The sequence below is a fragment of the Nothobranchius furzeri genome, chromosome 11 (assembly GCF_043380555.1).
Source record: "Nothobranchius furzeri strain GRZ-AD chromosome 11, NfurGRZ-RIMD1, whole genome shotgun sequence".
In the NCBI taxonomy this organism is placed as follows: Eukaryota; Metazoa; Chordata; class Actinopteri; order Cyprinodontiformes; family Nothobranchiidae; genus Nothobranchius; species Nothobranchius furzeri.
In genome coordinates, this window is record NC_091751.1 from 24,660,972 (window position 1) to 24,681,441 (window position 20,470).

At 43.3% G+C, this 20,470-nt stretch overlaps 1 protein-coding gene across 1 annotated transcript; it reads left to right on the forward strand.

Annotated features, from left to right (window-relative positions):
- The first annotated feature begins 6,706 nt into the window (after positions 1-6,706).
- Positions 6,707-10,999, forward strand: LOC129164711 (uncharacterized). Its single transcript, XM_054745687.2, has 2 exons — positions 6,707-6,792; positions 6,989-10,999. The coding sequence occupies exon 2, from the start codon at positions 7,401-7,403 to the stop codon at positions 9,057-9,059; it is 1,659 nt and encodes a 552-aa protein (XP_054601662.2). The 5' UTR covers positions 6,707-6,792; positions 6,989-7,400; the 3' UTR covers positions 9,060-10,999.
- The last annotated feature ends 9,471 nt before the right edge of the window (positions 11,000-20,470 follow it).

A 20,470-nucleotide genomic window follows, 5' to 3' on the forward strand; every position in this document is an offset into this window, starting at 1 on the left:
GATAAACCATCAATCCTGCTCAATGGTCAACTTTCCTGGCGGGGTCACCCATGAAGACAGTGGGAGGGATAAACAATGAATTTGCGCCAATGAAAAAATCCACAGCTGATTCATGAGCATTTGTATGTTTTTGTTTTCCATGCATTCCTTAAATGATTCCCACCAGCAGAAGAAGAAGAGTAACAGCCGACCAGATGGTGAAACTTTTCCACTTCCTCTTAATCACCAGCAGGTCAAACGCAATTGGAATCCTGCAATCGATTACCACAATAAAAGATGTTTTAATAAAGCTGTGATAGTTTAAAACTCCACCTCTCTTCCCTTTTGTGGAATTGTCTGGGCTTGACGAAACCTGTGACACGGTCAAAATGGCGGTGGTGGCCACCTCCCATTTATCTTCAAAAATGTGTTATTGGAGTCTATGGAAACCCATTGTCCAATATTTATATGTCGATGGGAGCAACTTAAAAATGACCAGAGAAGATGCTTGTCTAATATTGCGTGGAAGCTGGTTCCAAAGTCCAGGCGCAGCAGCGGAAAAGGGTCTCCTCCCAGCTTCAGACTTGTTCTTGGAACCACCGACTGCTGCTGGTCAGCCGACCTCAACCGGCGAGTTGGCTCATACGCCACGAGCATGTCCGATAGATAGGAAGGAGCCAGTCCATTCAACGATTTGTACGCCAACACCAATATTTAAAACAAACTCTAAAAGCAACTGGAATCCAGTGCAGAGAAGGCAACACCAGGGATTACATGCTCATGCCTGCAAGTGCACGTTAGCAAATGAGCCGGAGCATTTTGGACTAACTAACATCTATTGATACAACCCTGACTCACCCAGACATATTACAGAAGTCAAGCCTTGAGGTGATGAACGCATGAATGAGTCTTCCAGATCACTTCTCACCAGAACCGACTTGACTCAGCCCAGCTTCCTTAGTTGGAAGAAGCAGGACTTCACCACACAGTTGATCTGTTTATCGAACTTCAGCTCTGCATCAACCTTCACACCTAAGTCAGTGGTGACCTTCATAGGAACAGGTGAAACAGGTCCAAAGGAGAAGGGGAGATGGTTGATGCCCCATTAGGTTTAAAGTAGATTAATTCCATTTTGCTCTCATTTATGCTCAAAAATTTTGCAGCCATCCACCCTTTGACCTCCTCAATAAACTGTAGAATGTTCGCCACCCTTTTTACTGATTCCTAACCATAACCTTAACTAAACCTTAATTCACACCATACCTCTAAAACCAACTAGTAAGTAAGGATGGGTGATATTGTTTGTGATATACCGTTGAAAATTCTCCTCACAATAAAATTTTGACTTCTCGCGATAATAATGATAGGTCCCATTGATGACGTAGTTTTGTGCCTGGTTCACGAGCAGAGTGAAAACAAGCACAGCGGAAGGCGGAGGCGACGCTGAGAAGGAGCTTGTTAAAAAGCGAGGAGCTACCTCAGCAATTTGGAACTTTTTTGGTTACCTAAAAGCAGATGAGGAGCAGACTACGGTGTTATGCAAAGTTTGCAGAAAAACTGTGGCTTCGAAGGATGGAAACACATCCAACTTGTTCCACCACCTCAAACACAAACACAAACCAGAGTATGAGGAAAGTCTCAAGATATGTGAGGCAAAGGAGGCATCAACTACGAGTGGACCAAGGCGGAGTAAGACAACCCCCACGCAGATGAAAATTACCAGCACTTTTGCTAATGCCGTCCCTTACGATAAGAAAAGTAAATGATGGAACGAACTGACGGACGCAGTGACGTTTTGTTAACGTTAAAGATATGTTGCCGTTCCAAGCGGTGGAAAAAGAAGGATTCAAGCGAATGATTCATAAACTGGACCCAAGATACAACATGCCCTTGCGGAAATACTTTTTCAAAACAGCCCTGCCAGCGTGATATGAAGAGTGCCGCGGTAAGATAAAAACATCGCTGTCTACAGTGGATTGTTATGCTTCAACTGCAGATATGTGGAGTAGCAGAGCGACTGAGCCGTACATCAGCCTTACGGTCCACTTCATTGCAAGTGACTGGAGTTTGAATAGTCGTTTTCTCCAGACAAGTTTCTTTCCAGAGGATCGCACTGGGGAAAACATTGCGAGTGGCTTGAAGCAGTTTCTTCAAGAATGGGATTTAAATGATGAGAACCAAGTGTGCCTAACAACAGACAGTGAGGCCAATATAGTAAAAGCAGTCTCTCTAAACAAGTGGACAAGATTTTCCTGCTTTGGCCATTGTCAACTAGGGATGCAACAATACCACTTTTTTCCAAACCGATACGATACCGATACTTGGATCTGAGTACTCGCCGATACCGATTACCAATACCGATACTTCTACCACACAAAAAATGCAATGATTTGGAATACAGATTTTATTTTGTCTTTCAACAGGAAATGGCTGTAAGGTGGATAAAAAGTAAAATATATGAATGGAAATCATCACAAAACTAAAATATTAGGTGAACAGAAATGACAAGTTACAATGAAGCCATTTTCAAGCAACTGCAATCGTATCGGTTCCTGGCATCGGTTAACTTTTACAGATACCTATACTGATATTGGTATGGGTATCGGTGCCGATACCGATACCAGTATCGTATCGGTGCATCCCTATTATCAACACATTGCTATCGGTAAGTTTATTCTATATTTAATGCATGCACACTGAGCAAACATGAGTTTAATATTAACTGTGTTTATGAATTGTATTCTGGATTAGTAATGTGACAAGGCGATAGGCAGTGTTTTGAACAGTAATTATTTCTTTTAGCTAATGTTTATAGTAGACATGAGCTAATGGAAATATATAATGCAATTTCCCTGAGCTTCTTTTTAGGAGGCTTGCTCATCTTGACTTACAAATTTCAATTCTAATAAACGGAGGATCAACAATTTCGGAGACAATATCAGGTTTTTATGTATAAAGTTCAGGCCAAGTCTCTAAAATGGAAGTGCCACTGCCAAACTATGCCATTTGACCTTTCTCATGTATAATGCTATGATTATCAGAGTAAATCTATTCAATAGTCAAATGCAACAGTTAACATTTTTTGCAAACTTGGAGAGTTTTTTTAATTGATAACCACATTTACTATTTCAAGAACCGTGTCTCAGCTGAATGTTGAATCCAAATCGACTACTGGTGTGAAGGCTTAAACAAATTAACCTTTTATATTAAATGCACATATAAACTTCATATTATATGCATTAAGACTGAATATTAAATGCAATTTTTAAACATTTTTTGTTACATCTATTTTAATTTAAACTAACCTTAACTTTTTTCTTAATCTTTCTGTTGTTTTGTTTGTTTCTTTGTTGTTTTATAGAGAGAAGCACGAGGGACACCAGGATTAACAAAGCTGTGGGAGTCTGTAAGAAGATCATGAGTGTTTTTTCGCACAGCTGGAAAAAGCAGCGAGCACTCAAAAATGCTCAAGAAGAACTTGGCCTTCCACCACACAAACTTGTGACTGAATCGCCAACACGATGGGGATCAAGGCAAAAGATGATCCAGCGAATCCTTACGCAAGAAAAAGCCATTTCGCAAATCCTGGCCGCTGACAGGTCAACCAGGCATCTGGTGCCTACTTGGCAGGATATTGACATTTTAGATTCTGTCAGCAAAGCCCTTGGGCCTCTTCTTGAACTTACAGATGCCCCTTCTTCTGAAAACGTTGTCACGGTGTGTTTTGTTAAAAAAAAAATTTAAAAAAAAAATCTAAAAAATAAAAATAAAAAATAAAATAATATATATGCTTTTAAAGTCTAATAAAATAAGATAAATGGGGAAGTAATGTTTGCTTAAATGTAAATTAGTTGGAAACAATTATGGTGGAACTTGGTTTGGCAGTGGTAGGATCAGGACTATAAAAGGTGATGCACCAGCCGACGCCCAGTTTTAGTAATCAGACAATCACAGGTACCAAACCTTGGTCCATGTGAAGCACTTTTGCTTATGTGGCAAGCCTGTGTGGAGCTGGCAGAGTCTTGATTCAAGCAGCAGGAAGGCAGCTGGTTTTTACCTGCACAAGACCAACCACAATCCTAAGCCTTCTACAAAACAACAAAATAAAATGAAGACGACAAGGAATACTTGTGTGGTCCTTGAGTAAAGCCCAGTCATATAAAACTGCAAAGACTCTGCCATCCCTTTCAAGCGGGGATTCTACACAAGTTAAGGCAAGACTTGACAGTAAAAACCAGCAGTAAAAACCAGTATAAAACCGGAGTAAACTCCACTTTGTAACTGGTGGGGAAAACTCACTGAAGATTCAGCATCAAGATGGATAGAAAACCAGCCAAAAAGTCTGTTAAACAACTAAAAGCGGAAAGGACATCAGCAAAAAGATCCTTCACCCGTCTAGCTAACAACATAACCAGACAGCTTCAGGACATGTCCGAGAAAGAGCTTGAGGAGAATTTTAATAAAATTTCCCTAGAAGCTGAAAAAGTTATGACTGCAAACGACGAGGTTGGTGCTGGACTTCTTGCAGAAACAGAAGATGGACTGGATGAAGATGAACCTGAATTGACCTCTGATCAACAAGCAGACCTAGATGAAGCGACAAAAGACTGTGAGGAAAGACTGAAGCAGGTCAAAACATCCATCCAAGAAACTTTGTGGAGGATGTATGGAAAAGCTGAACTAGGAACTGAAATCCAAGTAGCAGAGGACCAAAGTACATATGCTACCACCATAAAGCCCGAGGCGGGGAAGGCTGCAAATGATTTCATCCTCAGTCACTTACAAATGCTTTTGAAATCTGCAAAGGAAGCATATTCTCGATGGAGAAGATGGATCCCTCGTGATGTTCAAGAGGAGCTTCAGATACGATTAAGAGACCTGGACCTCATACTCCCAAAATTGGTTTCACGAACTGCAGAATTTATTCAAATGGAATCAAAGGATGATGAAGGAAAAGATGGTCAAATGATGAATTTTCCAAATCAACCTCTGCTAATCATCAGATTAAAACCAACGTCTCTCCCCAAGTTCACAGGAAATAAACGTGACTTCTGTCGATGGAGGAAGGACTGGGAGGCACTGCAAAAACAAGGAGAACCAACAGGTTCAAAAGAAGTAAAGAAAGCACAACTACTTGATAGCATTAGTGAAAAACTGTCTAAGGACCTGCGTCTCAATTCCTACAATACATCTGATGATATTTTCCGTGTCCTTGAGAACCGGTTTGGGAACCGGACAGCCATCATCATTGAAATAGTTGAGGAGCTACAGAGAATCCCCACAGTGAGAGGTCACCAACCAAGACGCATCGTTGAGTTGATCCAGGCTGTAGAGAAGGCACTTGAAGATCTGAGTGACCTTGGGGACACTGGAGCAATAAAAAACCCTCTTGTGACCAAATCAATAGAAACAAAACTTGTGGAAAGTTTGAAAAAGGAATGGCTTGTTTATGCAGCTGACAAAAAGAACTCTGTAGCATCGGCAAATCCATTCGACAATCTGTTGGCATTTCTGAAAAAACAAGAGGACATCTATGAGCAACTAGAACAACTCGAACAATTAAAGGAAGAGGAGCCAAGTAGAAAAGGAGTCAGGTCAGAACCAAGACTTGCCAGGACAAAGTCAGCTGCATCGGAAGGCGACTCCGTTGGTTGCGTTGTTTGTGGAGATCCAAAACATAAACGAAGACTTTACTTCCGTAAGAAATTCCAAACACTAACGCTAGCGCAGAAGAAGGATGCTTTGAGGAAAACTGGAGCATGCATGAAATGTATGGAGGTTCATGACAAAAGACAGTACTGCAAACCAACCTACTTGTGCCGAAATCAAAGCTGTAAAGGTGAAGAAAATCCTGATCACCATTATTATCTGTGTCCACATGCTGAAAGGAGTAATTCAACTCAAAGAAAAAACAGATTTGTAGCAGAAGAAAGTGATTCCATGAGAAAGTATGCTGAAGACCAGGAAGAATTTCTCAGGAGGCTTTCACCTGAATTAGCAGAACACTGTAAAAATGTGTTTACTAATGCTGTTACTAAAACTTGTGGAATTCAGAAGGCTAAAAAAGACCAGTCTAATCTCTTAATGGGAAGTGGACTTGAAGAGGCACCAGTGCTCATGATGATTCTGGAAGTGACCGCAAATGATGGGCAAAGGATTGGAATGCTGATTGATTTAGCCTCTGATACCAATTATATCACCCATAAAGCGGCAAGAAAATTAAACCTCTGCAGTGAGGAAATTGCACTTGTGGTGCACGGAGTGGGCGGCATGAAAATCCATGTTAAGACTAGATGCTACCTCCTCAAAATTCGTGTAATGACCCAGAGAGGAGTAATAAAGTCACACCAATTGGTTTGTTATGGACTTGATGACATTGCAACCATTCACAAACATGTTACAGCAGAGCAACTCCAACAAATCTTCCCAGATGTATCTTTGGAGGAATTAAATCGACCAAATGAAATTAACTTGCTCATCAGCCACAGGGAAGGGAAGTTGGCCCCTCAAAGGAAAAGAGTTGTGGGGGACCTTGTTTTGTGGGATGGACCCTTGGGCAAGGCGGTCGGCGGGACCCATCCAGAACTTTTTGAGGGGATAACCATGACTGCTTGTTACGGAATGGACATATTGTTGTTGTTTAAGAAGTGCTACTGCCACCTAGTGGTAACTAAGCAGAATGTTCCCTTTTTTTGTAGAGGAAGTGGTCTACAGGAAGTAGTGTGTTCTTTTAGCTGCTGAAGTGACAGGATTTGTAATCTGATGACAATCTTTGCAATCCTGGTGTTAAAGTCCACAATATCGGCTTCATCCGTAAGTTCCTATACATTTAATATGTATTAGTAAGTTCTGACACAGTTTGAGTTAAATCATATGGAGGCAGGTAGATGCTTATATTTTTTTAGCAGATGCCTCATCTGTGGTCGTGTTTTTTACTAGAGCAATGTTGTTCTTCAAGTGTAATGGAACATGTCTTCATTGTGTATTTTGTATTCTTTTCTTTGTACAGTTTTACAGAAAAAGAGAGAATTTATTTTCATCATTAAATCCTGCCAAACACAACAAGCGGCCTGTTTCTTGGAGGAGGAAGTGCTGGGAATAAAGGAATGTTAAGCTAGCTGTATAACTGAAATTGCGTTGCCTGCAACAAACTTTAGTGAGGACAGCATACTGCTCATATGACAAAGACACACTTCGCAAGGTCAATGAGGACAGCCGCTATCAAGTACCAGGAACTCGGCCAGAAAACACCACAAAAACACCCTTTAAATGAGTGGAACCCTAATCAAGTTAAGATGTCAACAACGGCTACAACAAGTCAAGACTTCTTAAAATGGTGACATTGGGACAGCATTGGTGCTGCTTGTGTACCAAAGTGTGGCAGCTGCCGGTGTGGTGGTTGTCATCCGGGTGGTAAAGAGATGACCCTTGCTGAGGAACGAGAGCTGGAAACCGTGAAAGAAGGTCTGACCTACGTTAAAGGAGACCACCACACAGATGAACCCCATTGGCATGCTAGCTACCCCTGGGTGCGTGATCCAGCATCCTTACCTGGAAACAGGAAAGCAGTTGAAGCCACATTCCTCCAAACAGAGAAACAATTGAGCAAAGAGCCTGGGTGGAAAACTGCCTACACTGAGCAAGTCTATGATATGCTTGATCGGAGAGCTGCAATCAAGCTTACCCAGGAAGAAATCACTGGGTGGGAGGGTCCAGTATGGTACATCAGCCATCTCATCGCCCCAACCCCACATTCAGTGACGACTCCCATCCGACTGGTCTGGAACAGCAGTCAGAAGTTCCAAGGGGTAAGCATGAATGACTTGTTGATGAAAGGTCCCGATGTCTTAAATCAAATCCGTGCTGTCCTTTTGAGGTTCAGAGAAGGAACTTATGCTGCACTTGGAGATATAAGAAAAATGTACAACTCCGTCTGGCTAGAAGAGAAAGAGCTACATCTACATAGGTTTCTATGGCGTGACTCAGAGAATGAGGAGATTGGAGACTATGCAATTACAAGAGTCAACATTGGTGATAAGCCAGCAGGATGCATAGCGCAGTTGGCAATGAGGGAAACTGCCAACTTACCCCCTTTCTCTCACCTTCAGGAGGAACGGAAAGTCCTTCAGTTCAGCAGTTATGTTGATGACATTTTTGTGTCCCATAATAACCCAGTTCGATTGAGGGAAATCACAGCTAATGTGAAAATGATCCTGAAAGCTGGAGGGTTTGAACTGAAGCCCTGGGTATATTCCGGTCAAAGTGGGAGGAGTGAGTACACTGGCAAGCAAGTCAAGTCAGAGGTGAGAACTATAATCCTCCCAAACCAAATGAAAGAGGAAGAAAACAAAGCACTTGGGCTGGGATATATTGCAGAAGATGACAATCTTCATGTGATGGTCAGCATCAATTTTTCAAAAAGAAAGAAAAAATTGAGATTGGGGAAAAATCTTACTCAAAGTGAAATCAGAGATCAGACGCCAAACCCACTGACACGGCGGGAGCTTCTCAGCCAAATATCAGGCCTGTATGACCCAATCGGCTTGGTAGCGCCCGCAAAGCAGAACGGAGCGATTCTGGTGCGGAGAGCATTCCAGGAGGCAAGACTCACCAGTAATCAGGTTAAAGATACCTGGGATTTAGCACTCTCTGATAATCTCAGAGAGGATGCAATTAGGCTGTTTGAAGAATATACTCAGCTCAATAAGATTCAGTATGACAGAGCTTTAACCCCCTTGCATTTCAGCGGTGATCCAACAGCCATAACCTTCTCGGATGGTAGCGAGCATGCCTATGGAGCTGTTCTGTACTTGAGGTGGGAGTCAGATCGGAGCCCAATCATAAAGCTGGTGGAGTTAAAAGCCAAGCTGACCCCTTTGGACCAAAAAGGTGATGCTGTCAAGGCGGAGGTTTGTGGTGCAGTATTCGCGTCCCGCCTTAAAAAGTACTTTGAGCTGCACAGTCAAATTAAAATTCATCAATGGTATCATCTGATCGATAGCCAAACAGTCCTTGGAGCTACACAGCGAGAAAGCTATGGTTTTCAAGGCGGTCGGCGGGACCCATCCAGAACTTTTTGAGGGGATAACCATGACTGCTTGTTATGGAATGGACATATTGTTGTTGTTTAAGAAGTGCTACTGCCACCTAGTGGTAACTAAGCAGAATGTTCCCTTTTTTTGTAGAGGAAGTGGTCTACAGGAAGTAGTGTGTTCTTTTAGCTGCTGAAGTGACAGCATTTGTAATCTGATGACAATCTTTGCAATCCTGGTGTTAAAGTCCACAATATCGGCTTCATCCGTAAGTTCCTATACATTTAATATGTATTAGTAAGTTTTGACACTGTTTGAGTTAAATCATATGGAGGCAGGTAGATGCTTATATTTTTTTAGCAGATGCCTCATCTGTGGTCGTGTGTTTTTTACTAGAGCAATGTTGTTCTTCAAGTGTAATGGAACATGTCTTCATTGTGTATTTTGTATTCTTTTCTTTGCACAGTTTTACAGAAAAAGAGAGAGAATTTATTTTCATCATTAAATCCTGCCAAACACAACAAGCGGCCTGTTTCTTGGAGGAGGAAGTGCTGGGAATAAAGGAATGTTAAGCTAGCTGTATAACTGAAATTGCGTTGCCTGCAACAAACTTTAGTGAGGACAGCATAGTAAAAGGATGACCACGCAACGTGGAAGTTAAGAGTGAAGGATTGTTAGTCTGCATCACACTATGGAGGTCACAAGCGCCTCAGCACAAGCCTTAAATGAAGATAGAGCTGAAGGCTCACGAGATGAAGTTGAATCGGGGTCTATTTATTCACGCCACAGCTCAAAGAGGTTACGCTCTTCACGCTCGACAACAAGCTCCAGAGTAAGCTATGAAGCAGCCAGGGTGCGAGCCAAAGCAGAGGCGGCAAAACCAGACTAGCATTCACGGAAAAGGAAGGCGAACTGAGAGTCGAAAAAGCCAGACTAGAAGCCAAGATAGATTATATTAATCTGCAGAAAGAAGCTGAGGCGGCCCAAGCGGAAGCTGAGGTGTTGGAGGCAGCTGCAGGAGATGTGAGTGAACCCAACAACAAAGAATTTGACTTTCTGCCTTTGCCAGAGAGTGCATTGAAAAGGACTGATCACTATGTTACACAGCACACACAAGAACAGTTCCCACAAGAACCCAAAGTAGAGAATGATTCGACTTTGCCGCCAACATCCACTCCATTTCCAAGCTACAATCAGAAGGCACAGCCCCAGCTCATCGACAACGGAGCCAGCTTCCCTCAAAATAATGCTCAGCCACTCCATATGAACTTTCCACAGCAAGAAGATGAGCACTTCCAACACAAGGTACTGCCCGACAATCGACCACATCTAAACAGCTCCCACAATAATGACTCATCTATAGATCTTGCCAGGTTCCTTGCTAAATCCCAGCTGGTTTCTTCAGGCCTAACAAAGTTTGATGACTTACCCGATCACTATAAGGCCTGGAGAGAAACGTTCATCAACACGATCGAAAGTCTGAGTCTATCAGCAAGTGAAGAAATGGATCTGCTTATAAAATGGCTGGGTAAAGAATCTGGTGAGCATGCAATCAGAATACGGTCTGTGAATATTAGACAGCCTAATGTGGGACTCAGAATGATCTGGGAAAGACTAAATAAAAAATATGGTGCTCCAGAGGTGATAGAAAGAGCTCTGTTTGGTAAACTTGAGAGTATTCCCAAGATCCACAACAGAGAGAGTCAAAAACTGCAAGAACTAGCTGATTTGCTCACTGAACTTGATGTTGCTAAAAGAGAGGGTTACCTACCAGGTCTAGCCTATCTTGATACATCAAGAGGCGTGCAGCCAATTGTGGAAAAGCTCCCTTTATATCTCCAAGACAAGTGGCTGTCACACGGGTGCAAATACAAAAGAGATCATCATGTTGCCTTTCCTCCTTTCTGCTACTTCAAAGAATTCATCTGCAGAGAGGCTGAAGAGAGAAATGATCCCAGTTTTAACTAGCCAGATCTTTTCACACATTCTTACAGAAAAGAAAGGGCAAATCAGGTGAGACCTGTCGCCGTGCACAAGACAAACATATCTTTGGCTCCTGAACCCAAAATAGGAAATCCCGAGAAGCTATGCCCCATGCACCACAAGCCTCATTCTCTTCAGAGATGCAGAGGGTTTCGAAAACTGCTCCTGGAAGAGAGGAAAAGGTTCTTAAAAGGAAACAACATATGTTTTCGCTGCTGCGCCTCTACAACTCATCAAGCCAAATCCTGTGAGTCCACCATAAAATGCGAAGAATGTGACAGCGATAAACACATTTCTGCTCTGCACCCTGGCCCAGTTTCACGCTCAGATGCAGTTCCTACCATAGGCGTCATTTTAACCGGGGACGCCGGGGACATGTCCCCGGCAAAATTCGTGATTGGCAGCTGTGTCCCCCCCCACTTTCAAAAAAGCCTGCTGATGAGGATTTTTGTTTTACCAGCTCAGATCTTATACCAGGGGTCGGCAACCTGTTCCCATCAAAGAGACATTATTACCCGTTTCCCACAGTAAAGAAAACACAGCAGCAGCCACATCGTTGTGGGCGGGGCCTACCCTCAGACAGCAGAGCGCTGCTCACAACAGGTGACAGCAGCCGGGGGCGTCGCACCCGTGGGGGATTCAACACCCAATTTTTCCAGCTGTTTTGCTCACCTCCACACCAGTCTGGTTTCTTTACGTCGCACTCACTCTGTTTGCCTCGTCTCCTTCTTCACCTCCCGGCCGATGTCGGGTTTCCAGGAGAGCAGGAGAGGGAGGGACGGAAGAACTCGACTGAATTCATAATTTTACATCTTGACATTAGCTGTACAAAGTCTGAGTTTGATAAAGTGAAGAACAACAATTTGCAGAGGTTTATAACTGGCGCGGCGCCAGGTTTTCATTTTTGGGTGGGCCACGGTAATTTTGGACGGACCTTAATAAGCAGTGACTTAAGTGAAGCAGGCAGGTCGCGCTAGAAAATTTAGTTTAAAAAGACATCATAAATGTTTTCCCCCGTCATTTTTATTTCTAAAATATGAAGTAAAAACTCACAATTTAATTTTTCATTTATTTGTCATTAATATTTAGTCTACACCCGTGCGTTAAGTGGACCAACTTCCAGTAAACGCAAAGCATCCAGTCCACCTCTCCAAATGCGTAAAATGTGCATCAGCCGCTAGTTAGGCGTGATCAGCTGATCAGCCCAGACAAGAGCAGAGCAAATAGAGAAAGAATAGAGGATGATTCTGTCTGGATGTGGATGGAGATTACATTTTACAGCAGCCTGATCATCATTTAAATACGTAAACCATCACCTGGCTTCTAGTCCACGCTATCAGCATTATTTTAATTGGTGTGTGTGTGTGTGTGTGTGTGTGTTTTCCACTTCAAACACTGGTCTAACCAACCAGACCTGCGTGTCCAGTAACATATTGGTGTTACAATTAAACTTGATTAACCCCAGAGCCACGCGCACTGCACTGTACTCCTGACTGTAAATGAGGGGGAAACGATTTAATCGGATCCTTTACTTTTCAACATGGTTTAATGTAAAGTTTCATTCAGTACAAACTTTAGTTACACCAGTCTAACGAGACAGAGCCTGGATTTGTATTCTGAACAGTTTAAACATGTTTGAAACGGAGATGTGCGTGACGCGTCTAAAATTCGCACCTGCTCCGCTATTATGGAAATTAAACTAACAAGATGAATAACATGAACTTATTTTAGGCACAGACAACATCCCCCACACTTTTGAAAAGCTTGCAACGCGCCTGGTCGCTCGTGTACGTCAAAGTTATCTTTCATTAGACGATAATCAATAAAACGATTTATATAAAGTGGATCCAGAAGTTGTAGCCCGTCTCTGCCTTCAATGTTTAGATATTTTTCACCCTGTTGGTGGTTTTACTGAGCAGGCGCCACTTTTGTCACACGTTTCTTTTTAAAACATGTTTAGACTGTTCAGAATACAAATCCAGGCTCTGTCACGTTTGATTGTTGGCATTAAACTTTGTAGGTGGGGAAGGTCAGAAAGCAGCTCAGAAGCGCCTATATGATTACGCACAAGCGTGACGCGTCAACCCGGTCTCACAGTAAGACCGGGTTGGACCTGTTCAGGTTTACGCAGACAGTCTTTACATGTAGAATTGGCATACAGATGTAAAATTAATGCAGTAAAATATAACGCATTTTATTTAAATATCCATTCATTATTTCACAAGCACAGAGAGCCGCATCAGATGGATGGAAGAACCGCATGCGGTTCCAGAGCCGCCGACCCCTGTGCTAGCCTACTTTATTGTCCCCAGCAATTTTTAAACCCCACTCAAGTGTATGGTTATTGTCCCCAGCAATTCTGAAAACAAACTGACGCCCTTGGTTCCTACTTCCTCGACAGAGAATGGCGGGGAGAGGTCGGACACAGAGGCACAGAGTGTCACATCCAGATGTACCCAGGTATGAGGGGATGGGTTTCAAGGGAAATCCTGCTCAAAGATCTGTCTAGTGAATGTATATCCAAATGGCCACCAAGAGCTATGGCAGAAGATGTATGTCATTTTAGATGACCAAAGTAATGTTTCACTGGCCAGATCTGAGTTTTTTGACATGTTTGGTCTCAAGGGAGCAACCATGCCATACACACTGAAAACCTGTGCAGGCATCATAGAAGCATCTGGGAGAAGAGCCCACAGTTTTATGATAGAATCGTTGGATGGGAAAGTTACCATGCCCTTGCCTGCACTTATAGAGTGTAATGATATTCCAAACAACAGGTCAGAGATACCTACACCCGAAGCTGCATGTCACCACCATCATCTTAAAAAAGTGGCAGATAAGATTCCACCGCTTGACCCAGATTCAGACATTCTTCTTCTATTAGGAAGAGACATTATCAGAGCGCATAAGGTTCGAGACCAGTATAATGGTCCACTAAACGCGCCATATGCACAACGCCTAGACCTCAGGTGGGTCATTGTTGGAGAGGTGTGCACAGGAGGTGCACACAACACGACTACAGTGAGTGCCATGAAAACCTGCATCCGGGAAAATGGCAGACCAAGTCACTTTGCCACATGTGAGAATAAGATAAAGGTAAAAGAAAATCCTAATGGCAAAGATGAGGAAAAGAGAACCCCACCCAAGAGAAACATAAAAATGCATCGACAGTGACTAATCTTGGAGAAACAGTCTTCAATGTCACAGAAAATGACAACCAGCTAGCACACTCCATTGAGGATTCAGTCTTCCTACAGATCATGGAAGAGGAATTCATTCAGGATGAGACAAAAAGCTGGGTTGCCCCTCTTCCTTTTCGACACCCACGCAAACTTCTACCAAATAACCAAATAACAGATGTTACGCTCATCACCGTCTGATGTCACTACGGAAGACTTTAGATAAGAAGCCTGAAATGAAAGTGCATTTCACAGACTTCATGCAGAATATGTTGGACAAGGGACATGCTGAACTTGCACCACCACTCCAGGAGGGGGCAGAGTGCTGGTATTTGCCCACGTTTGGTGTTTACCATCCCAAAAAACCAAGCAAGATACGTGTGGTGTTTGATTCCAGCGCTCAAGATGATGGAGTCTCGCTAAATGAGGTGCTGCTGTCTGGACCAGATCTTAACAACAGTCTCGTCGGTGTCCTCCTCAGATTCAGAAAAGAGCCCGTGGCCATAACTGCAGATATTCAGCAGATGTTTTACTGTTTTGTTGTTCGTGAGGATTGCAGGGATTTCCTTAGGTTCCTGTGGTACCAGGATAACGATCTGAGTAAGGATGTGGTGGATTATCGCATGCGTGTTCATGTTTTCGGAAACAGTCCATCACCTGCAGTGGCAATCTTTGGCCTGAGGAAAGCAGCAGAGCACCAAGAAGTTGAATATGGCAGTGATGTGAGGCACTTCGTAGAAAGAGACTTCTATGTAGATGACGGCCTCCGGTCTTTCGCTACAACAGCAGAGGCCATTGATGTTCTGCGTCGAACACAGCAGATGTTGGCAGCATCTAACATCACTCTGCACAAAATAGCTTCAAATAGAGCAGAAGTATTGAATGCATTTTCTGCAGATCAAAGAGCAGACAATGTAAAAGACCTTAACCTCTTTGTGGATGACTTACCAGTCCAACGCAGTCTTGGAGTCAGCTGGAACATAATGACGGACACCTTTGGATTCAACATTCCTGAGAATCAAAAGCCATTTACACGCCGTGGTGTCCTGTCAACAATAAACAGTCTGTTTGATCCTTTGGGGTTCATAGCTCCTGTTGCAGTGACAGGGAGACTGATTCTAAGAGAGCTAACAACCGAGAATGCGGACTGGGACGCAGAACTCCCTGAAGCTAAAAAAGACAGTTGGAGACGATGGGAGTGAATCATTGTCAGCACTAAAAAGCCTGAATGTTCCACGAGCATATGCCTCTTTCTCGGTTTCCAAAGCACAGCACGCCGAATTATTGATCTTCTGTGATGCCTCTGTCAAAGCAATATCTGCAGTTGCTTATCTTAAGACAATGAATGAACAGGGTCTCCAAGAGGTGGGCTTTGTCTTCGGGAAATCCAAGCTCGCTCCCAACCCAGGCCTCACAATCCCAAGACTGGAATTGTGTGCTGCTGTCATGGCCGTTGAGATAGCCGATCTAGTAACGAGGGAGCTCGATCTAGATCTCAAGGCAGTGAAATTCTACACTGACAGCAGAGTTGTATTGGGATACGTACACAACGAGACTAGGAGGTTCTATGTGTATGTGAACAATAGAGTGCAGCGCATCAGGCAGTCATCACGACCTGGGCAGTGGAACTACATTCCTTCAGAACTAAATCCGGCTGATCATGGGTCACGTTCTGTTCCAGCCGCTGAGCTTGCCGACACAACTTGGCTAACAGGACCAGCATTCCTAATGAAACAACCAAAGGTAGCTGCCAGTGGCGATAATGGATCAACATTTGACCTTGTGAACGCTGACGCTGAGGTACGTCCTGAGGTAACTTCGCTCGCCACGCACGTTAGTAGAGACAAGCTTGGCTCAAAACGTTTCCGGCGTTTTTCTAGCTGGAGCACACTCACTAAGACTGTGGCACATCTGTGTCATATTGCTCAGTGTTTCTCTCACTCCTCAAAGAATCAAAGGTGTGTTGGATGGCATATGTGCAAAAGTGGCCTGTCAGTCGTTGACATTGTCAGAGCAGAACAGATCATCATAAAATGTGTACAAGAAGAAATGTATTCAGAAGAACTGAAGTGCATCAAAATGAAACATGACCTTCCAAAAACCAGTACTCTGTACAAACTTCGACCCATTCTTGACAGCGAAGGTATGTTAAGAATAGGTGGACGCATTGGCCGAGGACAACTTGAAACTGGTGAAGTCCATCCGTTAATAATACCAAGCCGCAGCCATGTAGCAAGCTTACTTGTTTCTCATCATCATCAGGCTGTACTGCACCAGGGCAGGCATTTCACTGAAGGTGCAGTTCGTGACAGTGGTCTGTGGATTGTTGGAGGGAAACGTCTCATCAGCGGCATTATTCACAAGTGTGTTACATGCAGGAAACTAAGAGGAAGGACCGAGAAGCAACAAATGTCAGACCTACCCACAGAGCGCCTTCAGGCTGACCCTCCATTTTCCTACGTCTTTCTGGCTTCATTGAACTTGGATATCTCCAGGACACTTTTAGTTAGGTTTAATAAATCAGTGTTTGAACTTTCTGCCGTTGTTTTGTGATGATTCTTCATGTCGTGGGTTAAACACCTTCCCAGGGACATGACAGTAGATGGCATTAAGCAGCTCAAGAGGAGACCGAATGTGTGGGAATGTGGCACCATATATTGTTCTCAGGTGTAGCATCTCATTCTCAAATTCAGCTGTGAGATCCTTGTAATATTTTCTCATCCGTGCCTGTCATGATATCTTCATCTGCTCTTCAGTCATGTCTGTCAGCTCCAGAAAAGGGGCAAATGTTTCACATAGGGTTGCTGTGGTCTGAAACCTTACACTCAAGTCACTGATGATGGCATCCATTGCAACAAAAAATATGTTGTATCTGAATGCATCATCTGCACTTTCTTCAGGCATGTCTCCTTGTGTCATCATTTCATCAGGCATGCATTTCCTTTTCCTCTTGCATCTGTCTTCCCTCTTAAACTGAACTGGGATCTCCATTGCTTGTGCTACTAGAGAGGCCTCAGCAAGCAGGGAACTCCACTCACTGCGAATAGCCTGAATTTCCTCTTGAAGTGCTAACGATTGCTTGTAAATTGAATAGCTTAATTGTATAGTGAGCTCACCTTGTCTCATCTCCTCAGTGCTTTCTGGAGACAATGAGGGCCCTGCTGCTGCTGCTGCTGCTGCTGCGTCTAAAGGGCCATGTGGTTCATGATGTTAATAGCAGAGGTTTATTTATTAAACAGAAGACTTCATGGATTATTTGCTTATTCAATAACCAAATATACACCTTTCTGTGTTTCATTTCAAAAAGTCAGGTTTAAAAAGTTAAGAATTTATTACTAACAATTTTTAAAGATGATAATTTGAAATGACAATTTAAAGAAATGACAATTGTAACTGACAATTTGTAACAGCTTTGATATTAAACTTGTTATTAAAAGCAAATCTGTGTCTGGATGGAAAACTAAAATGAAATGCGAGGTTTGGATGCGTGGATGATCTCAGAAGATTACTTTCAGAGAGAGAAACGCGTTCTGGGTGAAGAACATTGTTTTGCAGCTAACTGATGTTTCTTAGAGAGAACAGCATCAGACGCCATCTGTCGGAAAATGTCTACCTCACCCAGTTCAGGAGACCCTCTGTGGATCCGAGATGTCAGGTGGAGATGGTTTCCTCCGAGCACGAGGTTGGTAGAAGGACCTTAGTGCGACTCAAATCGGTCCTGAGATGTCTCCGGGTCACAACGACTGATGAAACTATTAGCGTCTCAAAATCAGTAACTCTGAAGGAGTTTTGCGTCAGCTGGTTACAGGTGCGTTTATTCAGAGCAGTTCTATCGGCGTGACAGAACAGCTTATGAGGCTCAGGCGGCCGACCCTCGTCCTCTGGGATAACTCTCATCGCCACGGAGAGTATCTGCTTGGTTCAAGAACTGGACTTGAGCTGCGGAGAGTTTGGTTTTAACAAAACCTCAGAACACGCCCTCTCAGCAACAGAAAGCTTGTTGTTATGGAGCAAAGACATGTGAGGTGGTGACCTTTACTCTGGATTCAGTTCTGCATGATGTGTACACGTGCGAATGACCTGGTTACTGATCACACATCACTGATTATCATAAATAATAATTATTATTAACCCAAAGAATAATAAGTCATTTCAGTAATAACATTTATACTGAACCATGATGATTACCGTAAATCCTCTAATACAGGCCCGGGCCTGTATTTGACTCAAGCTCATTAAGCTCCAGGCCTTTATTGGAAGGAGGACCAGAATTAGAGGCAGGCCTCTATTTCTATCTAAGCAAAGTGAACTAATGGTTCGCTGGAGTTTTTGACAATTAAAATTACGCCCACATTTTCAAAGTTAAACACATTTCTTTTAACAACAGTAGTTTCTGCTTCAGCCCTCTCACCCTCCCCCTGGGCAGCGGCCGCAAACTCACTGATGCGCCTGCAGCCTCTCAGAGTTCCTGCTGCTCTAAACATTAAAATAATTATTTCATTTTCTGCTGATTACCTTCAATGGTGTCTGTTTGTTGCAACCACCAGGTACAAAAACTAACTTGTTTTTATTTGACTATTTTTCTGTCCTGTCTGTTTATTATCTTCCTGCATCTCCTCTCAATCCTAAAGAGAAACTGCTACCTGGGTTCATATATATTCACCTTATGAGTTACCTTTGAACTGCAGTTCTAAAAGATCTACCGACCGCAAAAACAGCGGAGTGCTCGCTGCTTGCCGGCCGCATCAGTGATCGGTGCGTCACCGGATGACAAGGTGATGCGCCCCGCTCCACAGCTAAACGCATCAGGCGCAAACAAAAGACAGAAAACATTAAAGGAAATGAACAGACATGAACAATCACGTGTTAAATTAGTTTTTGAGGTGGCAACACCTGATTGTTACTGTGGCCATGCTCAGGAGGCAGATCTACCGACCGCAAAAACAGCGGAGTGCTCCCTGCTTGGCGGCCGCATCAGTGATTGGTGCGTCGGAGGACAAGGTGATGTGCCCCGCTCCACAGCAGCGAAACACATCAGGCGCAAATAAAAGACAGAAAACATTAAAGGAAACGAACCGACATGAACGATCGCGTGTCAGTACCGACGCTCTGCCACAGCGTGTTGCCCCCCCCCCCCCCCCCCCCCCGAGTGCAGGAGCTTGTCACCTGCTGACAGCAGGCTGCTGTCTTTTCCGAGGGCTGCATCTTGCCGGTCATTATCAAGTGACAGCGACTAGTCGACGACAGGCAAAAAAAGTCACTATAGTGAAGTCGACTAGTTCATACAACCCCTGCTACTGCTCCCCAGAGTGTTCTGCAGCATAATCAGCACGTTCTCTTTGAACTTGATATCAAATTTTCGCCTCCTCTTCATCTCCGCACGGTTAAAGTTACCCTCGCGGTCTATCACTGGCAAATCAAAAGTGAGACGATGACACAACCGCCCCCCGTACTTGCTTGTTGTTACCACATTCCACCCGGCCATTATTCACCTCTGCCGACACCGACACCGGCCAAAATTGGAGACCCGGCCTTTAATTGAAACCCGGCCTGTATTAGAGGATTTACGGTATATATGATGATTATTATAGGACTGTAATAAACAGTAAAAACAGTTTATTAAAATTATTATTTGAAAAATTTTGAAGTGTCCATCTTGTGACGGAACAGCAGACAGATAAAAGATGATGTTTAGCAGACTTCATGGCTCCTGATGGATAATCTGTGGAACAAAAGTTACAGCTTGACCCAGCTGGGGAAGTGTGACCCGTGGGTCATAAATATGAGGCCATTCATTTCGCTACAATGTAATTACTTGTAATCTTTTTGATTTGATCAATATTTCATACTTTTCTCTAAGGGATTTATATGTTTGTTATGTTTTTTTTTTTCAAGTCAACTGCACAGAAACACGAAAACTCAATCCTTCAGTATCTGGCTATTGAGAGTACAGACGTTCCACCCTCTGCTGGAGAGAAGCTGTTACTAAAGGCCTCATTCATAAAGCTCAACAGGACACACAGCATCTAACATCCTAGTGTACCTCTTAGCCGATTTTAATTCAAATGCAGTGTTGAGTTTTACCTGACGACGGTGCAACACTGACAGTTTCAGGCAGAATGTTTAAATTTCAACTAAGAGGCACTTAAGTGCTGAATTACTGACTACACTTGTCTACAGCGACACTCATTTATATGATTCATCAGCAAAAAAAGGTAGATTTTGAATGACTTGCTCTTACAGTACATACAAATAGTATTTCACATTTCCTGATGTTTGGCTCATAATTAGCATTGT